This window comes from Nicotiana tabacum, chromosome 5 (genome assembly GCF_000715075.1).
Source record: "Nicotiana tabacum cultivar K326 chromosome 5, ASM71507v2, whole genome shotgun sequence".
NCBI classification, from domain to species: domain Eukaryota; kingdom Viridiplantae; phylum Streptophyta; class Magnoliopsida; order Solanales; family Solanaceae; genus Nicotiana; species Nicotiana tabacum.
In genome coordinates this window covers 136,448,025-136,469,285 of record NC_134084.1, presented here as the reverse complement: position 1 = coordinate 136,469,285, position 21,261 = coordinate 136,448,025, and the positions used below count along the sequence as shown (strand labels likewise).

Here is a 21,261-nt window from a genome sequence, read left to right as displayed (position 1 = left end):
TCTGTCAAATCCGACCAGCGCCTACTTGTGATAAATATTACTATTTTTTTTAGAAAGAGAGAGAAACAAAAACACAGAAAAGAAAGGAAGGAAAGAGTAGAGAGAACTTGGAGAAATGTATAATCTAAGTCTATACTGCTATATCGATCACAACAATTGGAACTTAATCAATCATACAAGATTTTCATATTTTTTTTTAGAATTTAGAAGTTGCAAGAGAAATATAATACTTTACCGCTTCAATGTTTTGGTCTAGCGTTAAGAGTGCACTACCCTGTGGGTAGGCTCACTTTACGAGTACGAATCATACCAACAAGTTAAGAACCTAGTATTTAAGTGGAGAAGGATAAAAGTATGACCCATTATCCATCAAATTTTAAACAGTGTGGCAATGACCCCAGAAATCTCATGATTGTTAAACAAAAAAAGAAAAGAAATATGGTCGAGTATAATCAGTAGGTTTCCCAGTAAGGGACAGGAAGAAATAGAAACTACGTGCAAGGCTTACTTTCAAGCCCTACCACTTAACTTACCAGAGCTTCACAGCAGTGATCTGCAACCTCACAGTTCATCATACTTTTTTTTTTCTTTTTTGATAAAAGTTGTGTCTAAAACAACTTATAGGCACCTCGACTAATCCACTGGGTACCTCCACCGAGACCTGCATATTGTCTTGGTTTCTAGTCCTTTGCATCACAAGTACACTATTACATTTGAGTGTCAAATGCTACCAACACCCTCCAACAATTGCGTGCATGATAGATCCAGAAGTTGATGTACAAGAACTCACTTTCTTTTAATGATTCACCGAAAATAGAGATTAAAATGAGGTGATTCAGTGAATCAAAGATGAGTATTCCACAGATGGACTACATAGAAGTACATAATAAGAATATACTTCACTGATACAAAATCTCAAATAAAATCAGGACTTAACTCATTAATTAATCTTTACTCCCATCTACTCGACCTGTGACAACTAAATCAGGAGCTCTGGCCCGTGTCTGAACTTCTATTTTCTGTGAACGCTCTAGTTTGCATATTGGAAACTTTGCCACCACTTGACATCAAGGAATTGACGGAAGACTTCAGAAATAATGTATCAAAGCCAGGGCTTACCGATCTGACTCCTGATGATGGTTCACTGCAACTCATATGAGGAAAAACTGAAACCTGATCGTCCCTCGTTTGTGGATTTTAGTTCTAACTTCTGAAAAGGGCTGCCAAAATAAATTCAATCACATTCTCATCAACTTTGGAAGAATTAAGTTCTGTCGTGAGAAGGTTACAGTAGTCCGAGAAGGTTCATGAGCACATTGATAGGCAAATATATAGGAAAACCATAAAGAGAAAGAGCTTGGTAAAGATGATACCTGCTATTGGGATCATAATAGAAGCCATTGATGGAGCCATCACTACAGGAGAAGCACACATAGTAGAAACCAGCGATTGTCAACCCACAGTCTGTTCCAACATTTACGAAGTATTGTTCTTTCCATCTCTGCACGCCCAAAGTTAGAATGTCACATCCCATGAGCTGCAGGCAAGCTTCCTTACCAAATAATCAGTAATAGAAGAAATGTTACCATGAATATGTATGGATAGTTACTCAGGTCCAGTGATTTACCACCATCGACCTCCACTTGGCTCTGGAAAGGGCAGAAACGATCAAGAGGGCTGAATATCTGCATTTAAAGGAGAAGCTTTGACTGCTTACCAGAAGGGGTGAAAACGATGGAAACTTGGTCCAGTGTTTTATATCATCTTCTGATCTGCTTATAAAACCAAACCAATTAGCTAAACTTCTATTTTTTTAAAAAAAATTAGTCAAAGCATTTGGAATGGATGTTGGTCAATGTAGAAAGCGAAGGAAAAGAGCATACGTGGCACCCCATTTGCCAGTGAAGAAAGTATAGTTCTTGGTGTCAACAATTTCTCCTTCCCAGAAAGTAACTACCTGGCGATACCACAAAGAAGTGGTGTTACCCTAGACATCTTGGAGGTTTGCACAGGACAGATATAAAAGAGCACTCAGAACATATTGGTTAACACTCTTTCCCGAAAGAGACGAATAGCAGAGGATAAAATTTCAGTTACACGCTGAAGACTAATCACAACTTGACAAATCACTCCATGGTAAGCTTATTCTCAATGGAAAAAAGGCTGCTAGATATTAGAGAATTTGCACCTAGCTGTATGTGTGTGTTGCCAGCCATCAACAGCAACTCTACAGCTTGAATTTGAGAATTAGGCAACTACTTGATTGTTGAAGGCTGATAACAATAGGTTTGAAGGGTCAGACGAGGAGATTCAGCTTCGAGTAACCACACTTACACATTCTGTGTTGTCAGCTTTACAGCTAGAGTGTATGGAGAATTAGGTAACTACTTGATTGTTGAAGGTGAAGAACAGATAAATGAGGTTGAAGGTAAGATAAGAGAAAGTTTTGAGCAGTGAACCGTACTCACATGTGTTGAAGAAAAGATTGTAAAGCTCTAACAAGAAAATAACATTAAAAAGAAAAATTAACTTGTATGAAGCAGAATCTTGATCCTAAAAGAGATATAACTGCAGAATCTTTGACAATGATTATTCATTTCTGAAAGTTCCTTTCTTACTTTCTCGTGCATTAAATCCAAGTTATTCACACATACATTCTGTCGGAACACAAACACTATGTTTTGGCCTTAATAATGTTTGGTTTGTCATGTGAGCTAAAAGTTCAAGATAGACACCAATTTTTTGTTGTCTATTTGACTTCTCTTTTGTCACACTCTCCATTCACAAGATTCTAGAAAAAGGCCATTGTACTAATGATGGTTCCCAAAGATCCAATATGGAACACTGGATCAAGGACTTCAAGAAAATACGTCTACTCTTTTATCTGCATGATGTCATGGGCTGCTTTCCAGACATGCCCCATGACCCCTTGGCCGCGCCCCATGGCGGTCTAGCAAGCCTCACAATGCCTAGCGCCATGGTCGGCCCCGTGGTCTTGGCTGCGCCAAGTGACAAGCGCGCATGTGCCTCTGTCGCCCCGCCGATGCCTCTCGCCAGCGCCCAAGGGCTGGCCATTGACAACAGCGCCGCGCGCCCTGACAATGCCGCGCGCGCAGATCCTGATGCCTCGCCAGCGCCCAGCTGCAGGCCCATTCCAACAGCGCCTTGCGCACAGACCCTGATGCCAAGCACCAGTGCCCAGCCTCAGGCCAGCACATCAAGTGTCGCGCGCGCCCACAGCAACGCGCGCGCAGACCCGCAAGACAAAGATGCTGCCATCGGACTTAGTTTTTCCTTGTAATAATCTAAGTCCTTTTCATTGTAATCATAGACTAGTTTTCATCATTTTCATTTCAGTGTGCTTCTACAGCTTTATTAGGACTAGTCTTGTCATGTTGGTTTATTTTTTTTAAGCATTATTAAGGGGGACCAAACAATCAAACATTTCAATCAGCATTTTCTGGTGTCTCTCCCCCTCGACACCGCATCATTGTAATCATCATTTTCATTCAGCAATAAAATCATCATCATCATTCAAAACCCAATTCTCTCTCAAGCTTCCGCAATTGCCCACGACATTGGTTTTCCCGCACGGCACTGACAATCTAGTCTAGCGTGCGGCGAGGACCTCATTGGCGGACAGCAACCGCACTGACATCGGTTGCTTAGCCTTACGTTGCCCTTCCAAAGATCATCAGGAAGGCATTGCGTAACAGTTGGTATCAGAGCCTAGGCTCGACATCGGACGAGGGAAAACATTTGCCATCATCACCATTTCTGACCATGGTGAATCATGGGGAGCGTCTAGCATCCCTAGAAGAGACGGTTGACCGATTACGACCCATCGTAGAAACGGTGCCTGATCAAAGCAACAACCTAGTGCAAAGGTTGGACGACCTGGACCGCCGAATACGGCAGGCCGAAAATGACATTGCAAACATCAGTCGTGACTCCGACGAGGACCGACAAACGGCAGCCATCGAAACTGCCAATATTCATGGCAAATTTGAGGACCTCCAACAGGAGCGTGCCGACGATTTAGCCCATCAGCAACATGAGGCAGACAGACTAACTGCCATGCAGCAAACCATAAACGACTTGACTGACAAGCTCAACGTTGTCAATGCTGCCTTACAGAGCCTACTTCGAGAAGGCAACCATCACATCAGGGGTGCAGCAAACCTCACCCCCATTCCACAAAAGCTTAAGATACCGGAGCCAAAGCCATACGACGGATCCCGGGATGCTAAAGAAGTGGAAAACTTCATCTTCGACATCGAACAATACTTCGATGCCGTGGGCCATTTGGAGGAATCCAAAAAGGTAGCGACTGCTGCCATGTATCTTCAGGGCGATGCCAAACTTTGGTGGCGGGTCAAACACGAAGCCATCAAGGCCGGTGAAGATACTCTTCAGACATGGGACGAATTGAAGGTAGCCATACGCCTGCAGTTCTTTCCCGAAAATGTGGAATACAATGCAAGGAGAAAGCTACGGGACCTCCGCCACACCAGATCAGTGAGGGAGTACGTGCGCGAATTCTCCGCACTCATGCTAAACATACGCGACATGGGGGACAAAGACAAACTCTTCGCATTCATAGAAGGTTTGAAACCTCATGCCCGTATGGAACTACAGCGACAACGGGTAGACACCCTGCCCAAGGCCATTCAAGCTGCAGAATGCCTTGGCGATTATCATTTGGGAACTCAGAACGACAGGCCCCAGCCGTCTGTCCGAGGGGGATCCAACGGGCACCATCCCAGCAATGGTGGCCCAAGCAAAAGTGGGGGAGATCGGAGTGCATCCAAAACTAAGACTCCTCCCTCCAACAGCAGCAGTGCTGCATCCATCAACAACAATCAGGGGAGAAAGCCTCCCTCAGAATGCCGTCATTGCGGCGGGGCGCATTGGAACAATGAATGCCCAAACATCAAGGTCAATGCTCATCAGACTGTCGAGGATGAGATAGATGCATCAGACACATCTGAAGACAACCAGGTAGGCGCCTTCAATGCAATTGTTGGCTCTATCCCTCATGCCTTAGCGGGGACCAGTGCATGTCCTCCTAAGAAAACATCAGTCCCGATCACCAGGAAAGGGAAAGAAAAGATGGACGAAGGACCTCCTAAGCAAGCGAGGACCCTAATGTTCGTCGAATTGAAAGTGAACGGCAAGCCCCTTCACGCATTGATAGACACGGGTGCCACCCATAACTACTTGTCATCAACGCAAGTAGAGCGCCTAGGTCTTGTGGTACAAAAGAGCAAAGGCCGCGTCAAGGCTATCAACTCACCACCTCAGACATTGGGTGGAACAGCTAAAAATGTCCCAGTGAAACTTGGCCCATACAAAGGAAGCATCGACCTGCGCATCGCAATCATAGATGACTTCGACATCATAGTGGGTCTGGAGTTCATGAGGCAGACCAACACCATTCCAGTGCCATATGCCAACATGCTCCTAATGATGGGAGAAAAAGGGGCCAAGCCCTGCACCATACCATGCTTTCCCATAAAGATGGCCGCTGAAAACATCTCGGCCATGCAGTTGGAGAAGGTAGTCAACAGACATGAACCCCAGGTTCAGGCTACCCTTCGCAGCAACAATCAGCCATCATGTCATCGGCCTCAAAAGACTGGTGACGCTCATCATCGTGTGAAGACTTGTCAGCCATGCCACAAGGACAAGTCGGATCACTCATCACAGCCGGGACCCTCGCAGCCATCACATGTCCCTCAGAGACCATGGGAAAGTGTTTCCCTCAGATTCATCACGGGATTGCCCCAAGTTGGCAATCTTGCATCCATCATGGTTGTCATAGATCAGTTCTCAGACTATGCAACTTTCATAGCAGCCCCGCAAAACATCTCAGCAGAAGATACAGCTCGACTCTTCTTCTCGCACATTGTCAAACATTGGGGCCTGCCCAAAAACATTGTTAGTAGGCGCGACTCACGCTTTACTAGCAACTTCTGGACCCATCTTTTCAGGTGCTTTGGGTCAACATTGAGTCACAACACAGACATCCATCCACCATCGGATGGCCAGACAGACCGGTTCGATGATATGCTGGAGGAATATCTCCGCAACTTTGCAACCGGATCCCAGAAGCATTGGGTGAAGCTCTTGGATGCTGCTCAACTGTGTTTCAATTCTCAAAAGAGCCATCATACAAACAAGAGCCCTTTTGAAATTGTTACCGGACAGCAACCGCTTCTCCCGCAGACGGTGAATGCCTCAACCATGCCGAAATCTCCTCGAGCTGCCAACTTCTCGAGCGAATGGGAGCGCAACATGGAGATAGTGCGGAGCTATCTCATCAGGGCCCAAGAGCGGGCAAAAAGGTTCACCGAACAAAAGCGTTGCTTTTCCCAACATCAACCAGGGGATAAAGTAATGCTACGCATCCCAAAGCAGTACTTGTTGCAGAAAGGACCCATGACCCTCGCCTGCAACAAAAATACATCGGGCCCCTGTCCATTGAAAAACGCATTGGGGAGTCCACATACCAGGTGAAAACTCCATCCTGGTGGAAGATCCATCCAGTCTTCCATGTCAGCCGCATGAAATCATTGCTTCGCTACAACAGCAAGCTCACAGAACAGAGGGGCGCAGACCTCCCATCCAACAACCATCATCATCATCATCATAAGGCTCCGAGGACGGCGCCAACTCAGGTGGGGGAGAATGTCATGGGCTGCTTTCCAGACATGCCCCATGACCCCTTGGCCGCGCCCCATGGCGGTCTAGCAAGCCTCACAATGCCTAGCGCCATGGTCGGCCCCGTGGTCTTGGCTGCGCCAAGTGACAAGCGCGCATGTGCCTCTGTCGCCCCGCCGATGCCTCTCGCCAGCGCCCAAGGGCTGGCCATTGACAACAGCGCCGCGCGCCCTGACAATGCCGCGCGCGCAGATCCTGATGCCTCGCCAGCGCCCAGCTGCAGGCCCATTCCAACAGCGCCTCGCGCACAGACCCTGATGCCAAGCACCAGTGCCCAGCCTCAGGCCAGCACATCAAGTGTCGCGCGCGCCCACAGCAACGCGCGCGCAGACCCGCAAGACAAAGATGCTGCCATCGGACTTAGTTTTTCCTTGTAATAATCTAAGTCCTTTTCATTGTAATCATAGACTAGTTTTCATCATTTTCATTTCAGTGTGCTTCTACAGCTTTATTAGGACTAGTCTTGTCATGTTGGTTTATTTTTTTTAAGCATTATTAAGGGGACCAAACAATCAAACATTTCAATCAGCATTTTCTGGTGTCTCTCCCCCTCGACACCACATCTTTGTAATCATCATTTTCATTCAGCAATAAAATCATCATCATCATTCAAAACCCAATTCTCTCTCAAGCTTCCGCAATTGCCCACGACATTGGTTTTCCCGCACGGCACTGACAATCTAGTCTAGCGTGCGGCGAGGACCTCATTGGCGGACAGCAACCGCACTGACATCGGTTGCTTAGCCTTACGTTGCCCTTCCAAAGATCATCAGGAAGGCGTTGCGTAACAGTTCCTACAGTTCATGCTTTGTGAGACATGATTCCAGATGAGATCTTTACCTTATAAAAAAGAGAGATATGATACCAGATGAGTTAGGTAGAAAAGTCTCTCAAGGGAAATCTACAAAAGTATCAAGTGACAGAGCTATTAACACAATTCATTATATCTGGACTGGAGAGAATTAAATGAATTCAATTAATAGAATCAATTGAATTCCAATTCCAGCCTCCACCCCCACCCCCCAAAAATTCTGAGTATTGAGGATGAAGTAATCCTGTTCGTGAGGTTTCAAAGCCTGTGGTTTCTTGTACTGCGTTACTCTCTTAAAAAAAATACCTCAAAACTCAAGTTGGTTTTGATCCAAACTCCTTTATGCATATAAGGGAATGATAAGCAAATTTTTAGGAGCTGTTTTTTTGGGGGGGGGGGTTGGGGGGGGGTCATCTATTGGGATTTGGGTGAAGGAGATCAGCAGAAACAACAGCTTAAAAAGAATCTCTTGGAACTAGAGAACATGAACAAAAATATCTGAACTTGGAGGATCTATAAAAATGTCTCACGAAACCGAGGACTGCTCTGCTGGAATAAGGAGATTAATGGGAACCAAATAACTACAAAGAGAGAGAGAGAGAGAGAGAGAGAGAGACTGCTGTTATGCAAAGAATAAACAACAACAACAACATATCCAGAGCGATCCCCGCGAGTGGATAAACTAGTTCAATCCTCTGCTGGACCTAAAGCCTTAAAATCGGAACCAACAAATGAAGTCTGGGGAGGGCGGGGTGTACAGTAAACCTTACCCCTACCTTGTGTAAGGTAGAGAGACTATTTCTGATAGACCCTCAGCTCAAGAAAAGCTTTTTCAAAACAAGTTTGAAAAATAAAAGAGTAAAAAAAGCTCCATGGACACAGCAGTTCATAACTCGTTTCCCTTTTCTTTCCTGGAAAGTGAGGTTGAGAAGCCTCTTCTTTTATCTAATAGAGGCTGGAAACATTAGCATGCAAAGTCCAAAATAAGATCAAAGTTATTAAGAGTAGACACTAGACAGCAAGCAAAATCGTCAACAGCATTTTCTAAACTGGAAAGAAAAAGCATATTAATATTTTCTCTGCAGCAGAGAATCGAGAGAGACAACCACATAGAGGAAATTTTCTTCAACAAAAACTCTTGGATATATTATTTAGACTGTCACCATGAAGTGTGGAGTGATTTTCAAAGTATTCCAGATGAAGATGTGAAAAGCATAGGAGTTGTCGAATAAAACTTGTCACTGCAATACCACTTGTAATGGTAGAAAAAAGACAAAGTGGACCAGCAGTTAGATTAAGAACCATCTTCGCTCACTGATCAATGACATTTCAATCGACGTCCTTTCACCTGTGTAATTTCATATGAATGTAACAAAAAGGTTCAACCACTCAAGAGATGCCTATTCTTTAAAGTAGCTTCAAATTCATGTATCAAAGATATTTAAGGAAGAAGCAAAGAGATCTGATGCTCATTGAAGTAAAAGCACAGGCTTCTTACTGGTGTATCTGCCATAGGAACATTAAGAGCTTCCATTGTACCACAGAGATACCCATGATCAAGGTCACAACCTTGAATTCGTACATTTACTCTCCACGCTTCATCTTTTTGTTGACTTGAGACATTCTGAGTCCCAGAAAAGGCCTGGAAAAAAAATGCAGTGAGCAATGATGAGACTTTTCACCTGTGTGACAAGCTGAACAACCACAAACTTTAAGTTCGAAAGCTTCAAGGCTAGATTAGCAGCCAAAAAGTACAATCAGAAGGAAGGGTTGAACCACCATGATACCCTTTTCACCATTAGCCACAAGTGTGGCAGAGAGAAGCAGCCCCCCTTGCAGCATTTGATCAGTGGACTGTCCATCAGATGGATGCCCACAATGCTTTCATGCAAGATGATTTTTTTGAGATGGCCTACATGGCTTTACCTCAGGGTTATCACAGATTGGAGAAGAACAAGCTGTATAGGCTTTTAAACCACTTTATGGTCTCAAAGACTCAAACAAGCTTCAAAAAATGAAACTTGGAGCTCACTGATGCTCACTGAAGTTAGCTCTCAATCAAAGCAAGCATGAGCTCTGTCCACAAGAGGTTAGGCAACAGCTTTCTGATCATTGCCATCTATACAATTTGGATGTGATACAACAAGCAAAGAACAAAGTACAATTTTGAAATCAGGGATAGGGGAGTTCAGTTTCTTCTCTGGTATAGGGTTTGCAAGAACGCAGAAATAATCATACAACCAAAAAAGCAACGAGCAGATTTACTGACCAAAGGTTTAGGCAAGTAACAGCACTGCACATTGGTTTCCAAGTTGGGAATCAAGAAGAATTTTCATCCCTCAACTTGAGGGGGAGTGTTGAATGTCCACAGAGATATTGTGGCCACTGCTGTACTGTATCTCAGCAACAAAAGAATGAAAAACACCAACTCATAATGGAATCATAAATAGTTGACTGGAGTAAGCCGATTAGCTGGTTAGAGACATGTGCATAGATCACTTTCTGTTCAATTCAGTTTTGAATTTCTTCCCCTTTTTTGCCTTTTCTCTTAGACAAGCTCTCACGCTCATTCCTCTCCGATTGTGTCACACTCCAAATCCGTAGCACGTATTGCCTGCTTTGGCCCACTAGATCTCACAGATTTGTCTTTTGGACTACGCTATCATCGAGCCCAAAAGAATGCATACCATGTGAACTTGTGTTATCCTTATAAAGCTCTTCAATTTCCTCTTTCCGATGTGGAATTCACCTAAAGTGACATGTTCTTCATAAGCTTGTCAGCCTAGAAGCCTACTAGTCTTGCTTGACGTGTCCTCGTCAGCTTGCCCTCCCTCATGGGCGTCACATTCTTTCCTTCCCCGAGGACTCAGCGTCCTCACTGAGGTTCGCCCCACTATCGTACTGAGGAAGCGCGGGACTCTGATACTATATACCCAAGTCCATAATATGTATTGTCCATTTTGGCCCCGGACCTCACAGATTTGTCCCTTGGGCTACGCCATTATCGAGGCCAAAAGTGCACGTACATGTAAACTTGTGTTATATTTTATAAAGCTCTTTACTTTCCTCTCTCATTTCGACGTGGGATTCGCCTAAGGTGACATGTGCACCCCTTCTTCATAAGCTTGCAAGCCTAGAAGCCTGTCAGTCTTGCTTGCCCGCTCTCATTGGCCCGCCTTCTGTCGTGGGCGACACAGATTGATCATAGCCTTTGACTTAACATTTTTTTTTGCTTACCCGTCTCACCCACTCCTTTATACTCTTCAAGCTCTCAAAATATTACTTGTCCCACTGTTCTTGCCCAAACTGATGAAACAATTCTAAATAAAACCTCGTCTCAAAGGACGAGACAGGAAAAAGTCATCTTAACAAACTATCAAATTGAAAACAAAAACAAGAAGGCTACACTAATGTTACAGGACAACATCTATACAAGTATAACATCGCGTAAATTAATGGGAAATGCATTTCCAAAGAAATGAAATGATAGAAACAGAAGGAGAAAATGACAGCAGAAGTTCACCTGTCCGACACTTAGAAGTGTACAGGCTGGAGGCAAAGTATTTCCTGAAGTTGCACCTTTATAGTTGAAAAAAGACGAGCATTTGAGTCATGCAACAACTACTTACTACTTGGCAAACACAATCACATAATTTGACACCAAAAAGTACAGAACTTTAGTGAATACTAAATACTAACACTACAACAACAACAACAACAACAACAAACTCAGTAGTTTCCCAAAAGTGGGGTCTGGGGAGGGTAGGATGTACGCAGCCTTACCCTTACCCCTGAAAGGGCAGAGAGGTTGTTTTCGATAGACCCTCGGCTAGAGAACGACTGAAAAAGAAAAGGTAATTGCAACAAGTAGGAATAACAGCAAGATGAAATAATTGAATCCACTGTTGTCAAAGGCGCGCTTAAAGCCCTGAAGCGAGGCTCAAAACATGTTGAGCGCTTCGCCTCGCTTTGTGGGCGCTTCAGTGTCGTATTAAGGCTCTAAGACATACTTTTACTTGCCAATGAGTGTAATCCTGAAAATGCGACACTAAATAATTGATATTTCACTTTATTGTAATCATTTTTTTCAATTTCTTTGTCCATATATTTGTTATTCATGCTTATAATTATTGTTCTTAGACTACATATGCATATTTTTAATTTTTTTCTAGTTGTGCCTTTTTTTATTAAAGCCCATGCTTTATTTGCACTTTGCGCTTAAAGCCCCAAAGGACCTTAGAGCTTTTCTGCGCTTTTCGCCTTTGATAACACTGATTGAATCCAAGAATGCAGTCAAACTCTAGGTAGTAATAACCATCTTGTATAAAAGATAACATACAAACACTAATGCTAGCGAACTGAGTAAGACAAAGAGAAACGCTCGACTACCTATGAACCTTCTGCCCTAATCTTTGACCTCCACACCGTCCTGTCTAGGGCCATGTCCTCATTTAGCTCCAACTGCGCTATGTCCCGCCTAATAACCCTCCCTAATACCCACCGAGGTTAACTGCTCGCACCTTCTAACTGGGGCTTCTATACTTCTCATCTTAACATGCCCGAACCATCACAACCTCACCTCCCGCATCTTATCCTCCACAGGGTTACTCCCACATTTTCCCGAATAACTTCATTCCTAATCTTATGCAACCGGGTATGCTCACACATCCACCTCAACATCCTCATTTCAGCTACTTTTAGCTTCTGGGTATGAGAGTTCTTGACCGGCCAACACTCTGCTATCTAACTACAACCTTGTAGAAATTATCTTTTAAGTCTCAGCGGCACATTCTTATCACTATGACAATTAAATATACTGAAATCAGAAACTGAGGAAATCCAATTTAAATTAAAAGCAAATTACACATGGCAAGAATCTTTAAACTATTCAATCTGGCAAAGTGAGTGGCCCAGATCCTTTCAAAAGTATCTTCAAAAAGAAAAGAAAAATGAAAAAAATGCCAACTTAGTAAATTAACCCACATTACGCTGATTAAGTCAGGCCCTAAATATTAAGAATCTCAATTTATATGTCCATAATCAAAACTGAAACTTCGATTCAGAAAACATAGTGTATATAAAAAATTATACAGGAGGTAATTTCAGCTTCCAATTTTTTTGATGATATTAAATTAGTATATCTAAAAAGCGAGAAATTTAGTGCAAGTTGATTACCTGAAGGCTGGGAAGGCGTAGAAGAAGTTTCCACCACTCTCACAGGCATTTTGTGGTCGCCTTTATATTATCCTTTTCAATCGCACTGAGAATTGAGAACCGACCTTAGTCGCAAAGTAGGCGGAAGTAGAAGCATTGGTAACTCAACTTTTCTCCGAAAAAAGGAAAAAAAAAAAGAAAAAAAGATGCAATTAATTTTTTTAATAAAGCCTATTCATTTTTGGTTTTGTTTTGAGAATTGTAGCTTTTGAAAAACATAATAGCAAACAATTTTAGGAAAAATTATGTTTGTCATAGCTGATTGAAAATAAGTCATTATTAGCAAATGCTAAATAAATTGTAAATAACTTTAAGTGTTTGAAATCAATTCTATAAATAAATAGTTGTGTGTATATATTATTCACTAATCAAAATAGGTAATGTGTAAAATTTATAACCGCAAGTGGGTTGAAAATATGTTAATTGGGTGAGTTAAGGGTTTTCAAATTATTTTGTAAATGTTTTATATTGAAGAATTTATATTTCCAGTAAGTATTTCTTTTTGTTAGATATAACTGTAATTTAGGTATTTCTATTTACAAAATGTTTTTAGATACTTTTGTGAAAAAAAAAAAAAAATAGTGCGAACACCACCGATGACATTTATCCCAAAAGCTATTGTGAACATCACTTGATAATTAGCCGGTCTTTTTATCTATCACAATAGTTCCGATTATTAGCTTTTTATGATTTAAAAGATGAATAAAAGTTAAGACGTGAATTGATGGATGTGATTCTCTCATTCTTAACTATTAATCAGAAATTTCAAGTTAAATTAATCTAAATTAATCGGACTAATAAGTTCGGAATACTATTTCGACGACTTGTCTATTTTTTAGTTGGAAAGCAAAGTGGGGGCCAACGAAAAAAGACAACAAACAAAAGTAGCAGCGTGAAGAAAACTTGGCCTCTCATTAGTCATCACACATCATGACTGCTGCGGCTAGACTTCGTCAACTCTCACCAGAAATGCACCGAGCTTGAAGCCATAACCCTAGTCCCTACACATATACTTTTGAAAAATATCATTCGGGTTGAGGAAGTATTATAGCTAAACTCCATAAAACCAAGGGCGGACCTACATAGAGTGTTGGGGTCACGGGATCCTGTTAGTCACGGCAAAAATTACGTATACTTATGTTATATATGGTCTGTATATATACAAAGGAACCCGTTGTATATTTCCTTGGCCCTCTTGAACTTAAAAATCAGACTAGACTAGTTTACTGGACAGCGCGAGTTCCCTTACTTACCCGTTTACCTTGGTTCGAAACGTACTCCTATAACTTGATTTTTTTCTCCTAATAAAATTGTTTTTTGTTTACTTTGTTTTAAAAAGAAAATCATGGATACCTTTTTTTACTTACTATTACTCCCCTTCTAGTCAATGTGTTTATTTTTGTTTTCTATAATATTTTCTGAATTAGTTTATTTTTATTACATAGTTGTTAATTTATTTTATTCCTTTTCCAGTCCTTCCCTCACTTCCTTTTTTTTAACTTACTACTATACTCCTTACTAGCAATTAATTTAATTTTTTTTCTTTTATCTTTTCAAAATTAGTTTATTACTAGTACATAATAGTCAATGTATTTTATTCTTTTTCAAGTCCCTCACTCACTCTCTGCTTAGAATTTTCTCTTTTTTGAAAGCTTTATCTGACGATGTAACTTAAAGAACGAAGAATGATGGAGAAGTAAAATATATTTTCTTTGCAATAATTGGAGGACAGTTGGATCCACATAATGACTAATAAAGTTTACCTTTTGAAGATTGTAAAATAAAACTAACTTGGACAATTTCCTATGTGATTCTTCCCTTCCATATGGACATTAACAAGCGGCTTGTGATTTTCTATGCATTAGCAAGATATATATTTGATTATGTTTCTCAATTCTAATTAGTGATACCTAAACATTTAACTCATTGTATAGCTACAATCACATCGGGACATTCTATATAAAAATTTACACATTAAAGTTTAAACCTTTGCCCTTTGCGTATGAAAATGCATAGAGTTCAAGTATGAGCCTATGATGTACTTTTATTATATCAGTACCAAATTAATTATATTCGATAATATTAAATCTATATTTTGTTGATATGTTATCATAATCATTTACGTTTTCATAGAACTGCTTTTTGTCGCTAGTAATTGCATATATAAAGTGATGGTGCCCCCGTCGCGCTTAAATCATGGGTCCGCCTCTGCATAAAACTAAATATGGTCCCAGTTACTACTGCTGTCATAGCTCCACGAGCTTCAATTGAATGGAGCTAGACAAGTAGACATCATAAGTTACGCGCCCAAAATTTAGACGTTTTCGGTTCTGAGTTGAAACTTGAAAGAATGAGTTCTAAAACATATATTGAACTCGCAAACTCATTGTTGGATCCCTTGTTCGGAAGATTTTCTAGTCCTTAGAAGACTTTAATTTATTCAACAACTTCCCCACTGAACTATTAGTGGCCGTTAATATATTCTATTTAAAATAAAAGCTAGGCATGCTTTCAAGTGTCTAATTTAAAATTCAAAAGAGGCCTAAGTTGAAATTATTTGCCAAGAGGCCGCATTATCATCTAAGTTAGATTTTAGTATTATTCAACTTTATCTCCATTCATTTCTGGTGGCATCACTATGCTTATTGTGCCATATTAAAAAGTATTTGCCTTCTGCTCTATTATAACACTTTCTCTGTGGTGATCATATTGCATTAATCATTAGACTAAACTAAAATACGGTTTGGTGATGCATTGACTCTAGAAATTCGTTGGTGAAGGTCCTTACCTCATAATTTCTTCTCTAAACCGTTTATCAAGTGTGACATGAGCACCATATTTTTCTATGTTTGTTGACCACAAAGTATGGTTAAATTTTCCTACTATCTTTTTCTTAAAAGAAGATTGCTATTACTATCTATCGTTTAATTGTTATCTTGGCTTCGGTCTTGTTAATATCTTGTTGTTGTTACTGCTTATCATTTTTTTCTTTAGCCGAGGGTCTATCAGAAATGATCTCTCTGCCTCCCAGGATAGGGGTAATATTGCATACATCTTATCCTCCCCAGAAATCACTTGTGGGAATTCACTCGGTTTGTTGTTGCTTTTTCTAAAAGCGAAATGGCTTCCTAGCCATTTAAACTTGTCGGGTTTTTTTAAGCCGATACATAAACTTATAACTTTCTCATTTGAACACTCGAACTCGTTTTTTCCATAATTAATAAACACATCTGACCATTGACCATGTGTGCGTGTATTACACATACACATACGTGTCCATCTAGTCAGCAAATGACCAATGGATGTCTTACACGTAAGGGCGCGAAAAGTCAAGCAACAACGTCTTCTCTTTGACTGCTTTAGTGTTCTTCTTCATCAACCATTTCAAGCTAATTCCAACACCCCTAGCAACAAAAGAACGCCTATCTCTGCTACGCCTATCTCTGCTCCTTTTTCTTCCCTTTACCACACAACACTCCACCTGATCAATTTTCTTCCTCAATCAAAAGCCGAGGTTGCTGTTTGGAGGTTTGTCGTGGTCCAGTTTCGTAATTTTCTAAATGTTTTAATTCAATGAATCTATTTCTATACAAAAGCAGAAGCCAACCTTACTTGGAATTTCAAAGAGAATCTGAAGGCCCTCCTTATTGAAACTTGAAATCCCCCATAATCTCTTCTTCTATGCATAATGTTAAGGTCCTTCATTAAACATTTTTAACTAACTGAAGTTCTCATTTACAGGTACTCCTGCAATGACATCAAGGGGATTGGTTGAGAAGGACTTCGAGCAGATTGCCGAGTTCCTCCACAGGGCTGTTACCATCACCTTGAACATCCAGAAGAAGTACAGAAAGCTTTTGAAGGATTTCAATCAATGAACTTGGAAGGGGAGGTTATGGGGAAGTTCAAAACTTAGCTTCAAACTCTACAATGACAAAATATACAACTTTCCACCATTTTCAAGGTCTGAAAAATGAAAAAAAAAATTGAAAATGGAGCTTCAGATTTTTAAAAATGGAGGAAGGGCGTATTTTGTACTGTTGGGCGTTGGGAAGGGGGTTTTCACGCTCCTGTGCGTCGTGTTCCTCACGCGGGCTGCTGATTAGGACCAACTGACGTCACATGAGCATGGTCAATGGTCAAATGTGTTTATTAGTTATGGAAAAAATGAGTTCGAGTGTTCAAATGAGAAAGTTATAAGTTTATGTATCGGCTTTAAAAAACCCGACAAGTTTAAGTGGCCAGGAAGCCATTTCGCCTTTTCTAAAAAAGGAATACAATGCGCGCGCGCACACACAGAGAGGTAAACAGAGAACTTTGGAACGACCATATTCATTCATAGTTACATTACATCAATCTTTATCCATTGTTCAACTGAAGGAGAACTTCAGATTATGCAACTGAATCTTTATAGACTGGAATACATACAGAGAGGAAAGACAAAGAAAAGCGGAAAAAATGTACAGGAAATGTTCCTGGAAAAATAAAGAGGAGTTTGCTTGCTAGTTCATATCAGTATCTAGGTACTTCACCACTATATAGAAGTGGAAGTGGTGAAGTAGAAAAAGAAGCAAAAGTATCATCTTCATCTCCATTAGACAAACTTGTAAATGAATTTGACTTGATAATATTAGTTGATCCTAAAGAATTCCAACGTTCATTTTCGTCGAACCACAATTCTCCATCATCAGGATTTGGCTCTGTTGGAGCCTCAGGCATCAGAATTTCACCTTCCAAGTATCTTACCACTTGCCTTATGCTTGGTCGCGCCAATGGCTGGCTATTTGAGCACATTAGTCCTAATTTTAACACCATCAAAACCTCATTTTCATTGAACTCACCTTTCAATCTATAGTCCACCACATCATGAACTTTCCCTTCTCTTAATTTATCCCACACCAAATCCACTAGTACAAACTCCTCGGGTTCTGCCTTGGGTTCAATTGGCCTACGTCCACAGACCACCTCGAGTAACAAAGCACCAAAGGCAAACACATCAGAACTCGTTGTGGCCCGTCCTGTTCTTGGCAATTCTGGTGCAAGGTACCCCAAGGTGCCCATCACCCTAGTCGTGCAAGGATTTGATCCGTGCTCATATAATCTTGCTAGTCCAAAATCCCCAAGCTTGCCGTTCAGTTCCCCATCTAGTAGCACATTACTAGCCTTAACGTCTCGATGTACCACAACTTGTTCATAGCCTTCATGTAAATACAATAAACCAGAAGCAACCCCTTTGATTATCTTGAACCTTTGTTCCCAAGTTAATACCATTTTAGGCTGATCAAACAAGAAATTATCCAAGCTTCCATTGGGCATAAAATCATACACAAGCAACAAGTCACCACGACGTCTACACCACCCTAACAATTGCACCAAATTCCTATGACGGAGTCTTCCAATGCTGGCAATTTCAGACACAAATTCCTGCAAACCTTGTTTAGATTCATGCGAAATGCACTTCACAGCAATTTGTGTTTTTGAATTTCGTAAAATACCCTTGTAAACTTTGCCAAATCCGCCACGCCCGAGTAGTTCACTGTCCTTAAAACCTTTAGTAGCTTGCTTAAGTTCTTGGTAAGAATATCTATGAGGACCAATCTCAAGCTCCCAAGGGTCAATCACATCATCATTCTTGAATCTCCAGAATAAATAAATAGCAACCAAGATTAAGCTTAACGCGAAAACAGCTGCAGCAATTGAAATGACTATAATTAGGCCAGTGTGTTTCTTCTTGGCTCCAGGAAGTGATGGCAAAGAATCCAAGTCTAAAAATTTAGCTTCTCCATTTAACTTAAAACTCCAACCTAAAATGTAATGTGAACTGGCAAGCAAACCAGTAGAAGCAGAGAAGCCAACATACATAGTTTCCTTGAGAATTGGAGAGAGGTCTAAATGATAAGAAAAAAGAGGAATTTTGGGTTTTAAAGAAGTTGGTGAAAGAGTAACATTAATTAATTTCTTGACAGAATCATATTCTACCCAAGCAAGAATAACCTCTCCACTTTTGAGATTCAAATCTTGTTTCACTAACTCATCATTGTAGTAAGCAGCTGCAGCAGACTTATTGGACTGTAAGCTGTTGATGTTGACACCAACATGATTATCATTAATATCTCCGAACTCAAAATCTCGTACCGTGTCAAATTCAACAGCAAAAATATGGTTAGAGAAATTACCAACATCACTGGCATTAAGTAGGCCTAAATACTGACTTGGAAGAGCTGTACTGAAATCTTTTGAGTGAGAAACAGTGAATGCAAAGCCATGGCCACCGAGTTTTGGATATTCAGGGACGATGGCGAAAGCAAAACATGTTGAGAAAGAGAAGGCAGTATCATTACTACTGGAGTTCTTGAAGTGGAAAGGTGAAGAATAAAAGGCATGACCCATTAGTCTACTTGTGTCATTAGTTAGCTGAAGAAAACCATTTTGGGCTATTTCTGCAACTCCACTTAAGCTTATGTTGTTGTTATTTGGTTCATTGAATCTTGTATATATGAATTCATCAACCTCAGATGAAACAAGAATTGAGAAACAAATGATGGGGCAGAGGAATATAAGAAAACTGACCATTTGTAAGTAAGAGTTTTAAGATTATACACTACTAAAAGCAGAAATTAGCGATACAAATTCTGTAGCTAACTAGAAAAATTATCGATTAGCGATGGATTAACACCAGATTATCAAAAAATTCTGTTAGCTACGAGCGATTTAGCGACAGATCAACAAAGATGTTCATAACTAATTTCAGTTTTTTTTCGTAGTGATGAGATCAGATTTTTATGGGTAGTAAAATTTGTATTGAGAGCAAAGAGAAGGATTTTGAGCAGGTTTTAAAGAATGAATTCTGATTTTTTTTATTGCAACGAGGCACATGGAGTTGAGAGGAAAGTTACAGAAAAACAGAAGTGACATTTATTTTGCAGAAGCATTGTCCTTAGACTAAAGTGAAAGGGAGGTTCTTTTATTTATAGCAAGTTAGTTGTTATGACTTCTGACGCAATGAACCACTAGTTGATTGTCACTATTCTTTACCAAAAGAAATTTCAAATTAATGCACTGCATAAAATTGGGTCATAGGTGGAGGCTGTAGAAAACAAATAGCTTCTTCCCCTCTCTTTTTTGTGTTGAATGGCAGAAATCTCACATCGGTTGAAGTACCAATTTTGGTTGGTACTTCACCCTATAAAAGAAGACTTAATGTTTAGGATTTAAACACACTTCTCATTTGCCTTCTTATCTTCTTAAAACATTTGTATCTTCTCTCTTTAGTATTATTTCACTTGTATTTTTGGAGTGGAATAAAATATTAGTTGTGTCCGAGGAGTAGGCAAAATTAGCCGAACCTCGTAAATTCTGGTGTTCCTTTTATTGTTACTTTATTGTCTTATTTATTATTTGGTGGTTGTCATAATTTTTGGTATAGTAGTTGTGACTTATTCACACTATATACATTTGGCTTCCGCAACAATTGATATCAGAGCCAAGGTACTGTCTAAGTATGCTCTGTGGCTGCAACATAGTCTGATCTTCTACATCAGAAAAGATTTATCTTGGTAACTGAGTCAAGGTTCTGTCTGAGTATGCTCTGTGGTTGCAGCTTAGTCTGATCTTCCAAACCAGAAAGGAAATAATCTTGATTTTTGTTGACAACTATTAAATAATATTTGTGTCAAAGATGGGAGACAATAAACAAGAAGAATCTACATCAAGTGTCAACAATACGTCATCATTGGCATCTTCGCTTATGACAAGAATTGTGTCAAATGCGAAATTTGCGGTAGAAATTTTTGACGGATCAGGACATTTTGGGATGTGGCAAGGCGAGGTTCTAGATGTCCTTTTTCAACAAGGGCTAGATCTTGCCATTGAAGAAAAAAGACCAGATGTTATTGGAGAAGAAGATTGGAGAATTATCAACCGTGTTTCTTGCGGTACCATTCGATCCTACCTTGCTAGAGAGATGAAATATCCAGACACAAAGGAAACTTCTGCAAATAAATTATGGAAAGCATTGGAGGATAAATTTTTGAAGAAAAACAATCAAAATAAATTGTACATGAAGAAGAGACTGTTTCGCTTCACCTATGTTCCTGGTACCACAATGAACGAACATATCACCAGTTTCAATAAGTTGGTCACAAATTTGCAAAATATGGATGCAACTTTTGATGATGGTGACTTGGCCTTGATGTTATTGGGGTCACTTCCTGATGAGTACGAGCATCTTGAAACTACTCTACTCCATGGGAATGACAAAATTTCTCTCAGAGAAGTTTGTTCGGCTTTGTATAGCTATGAACAAAGAAAGGGAGAAAAACAAAAGGGCGGAGAAGGAGAAGCACTGGTTGTGAGGGCTCGTCCTCAAAATCAAATGAGAACAAAGAAGGGAAGATCCAAGTCAAGATCTAAACCCAGCAAAGATGAATGTGCCTTTTGTCGAGAAAAGGGGCACTGGAAGAAAGACTGTCCGAAGTTGAAGAATAAGGCCAAACATAACAATGGAAAGGCAA

At 40.5% G+C, this 21,261-nt stretch overlaps 2 protein-coding genes across 4 annotated transcripts; both read right to left on the bottom strand.

The window, feature by feature from the left end:
* Positions 1 to 771: 771 nt before the first annotated feature.
* On the bottom strand, positions 772 to 12,875 carry LOC107832549 (uncharacterized). 3 transcript variants are annotated; one of them, XM_075254090.1, is made up of 8 exons: positions 12,710 to 12,870; positions 11,058 to 11,113; positions 9,033 to 9,176; positions 1,884 to 1,957; positions 1,718 to 1,775; positions 1,587 to 1,649; positions 1,374 to 1,501; positions 772 to 1,220 (listed from the first exon to the last, which is right to left on the bottom strand). In XM_075254090.1, exons 1-8 carry the CDS (start codon positions 12,756 to 12,758, stop codon positions 1,142 to 1,144), a joined length of 651 nt encoding a protein of 216 aa, XP_075110191.1. In that variant the 5' UTR covers positions 12,759 to 12,870; the 3' UTR covers positions 772 to 1,141. The 3 variants fall into 3 exon arrangements, with proteins under 3 accessions (XP_075110191.1, XP_075110192.1, XP_075110193.1); XM_075254091.1 differs by having other exon boundaries at positions 1,718 to 1,772; positions 12,710 to 12,866; XM_075254092.1 differs by lacking the exons at positions 1,718 to 1,775; positions 1,884 to 1,957 and having other exon boundaries at positions 1,587 to 1,685; positions 12,710 to 12,875.
* Positions 12,876 to 17,071: 4,196 nt separating this feature from the next.
* LOC107811960 (L-type lectin-domain containing receptor kinase S.4-like) lies at positions 17,072 to 19,679 on the bottom strand. The gene has a single exon (XM_016636954.2). The coding sequence runs from the start codon at positions 19,319 to 19,321 to the stop codon at positions 17,261 to 17,263; it is 2,061 nt and encodes a 686-aa protein (XP_016492440.1). The 5' UTR covers positions 19,322 to 19,679; the 3' UTR covers positions 17,072 to 17,260.
* Positions 19,680 to 21,261: the final 1,582 nt, after the last annotated feature.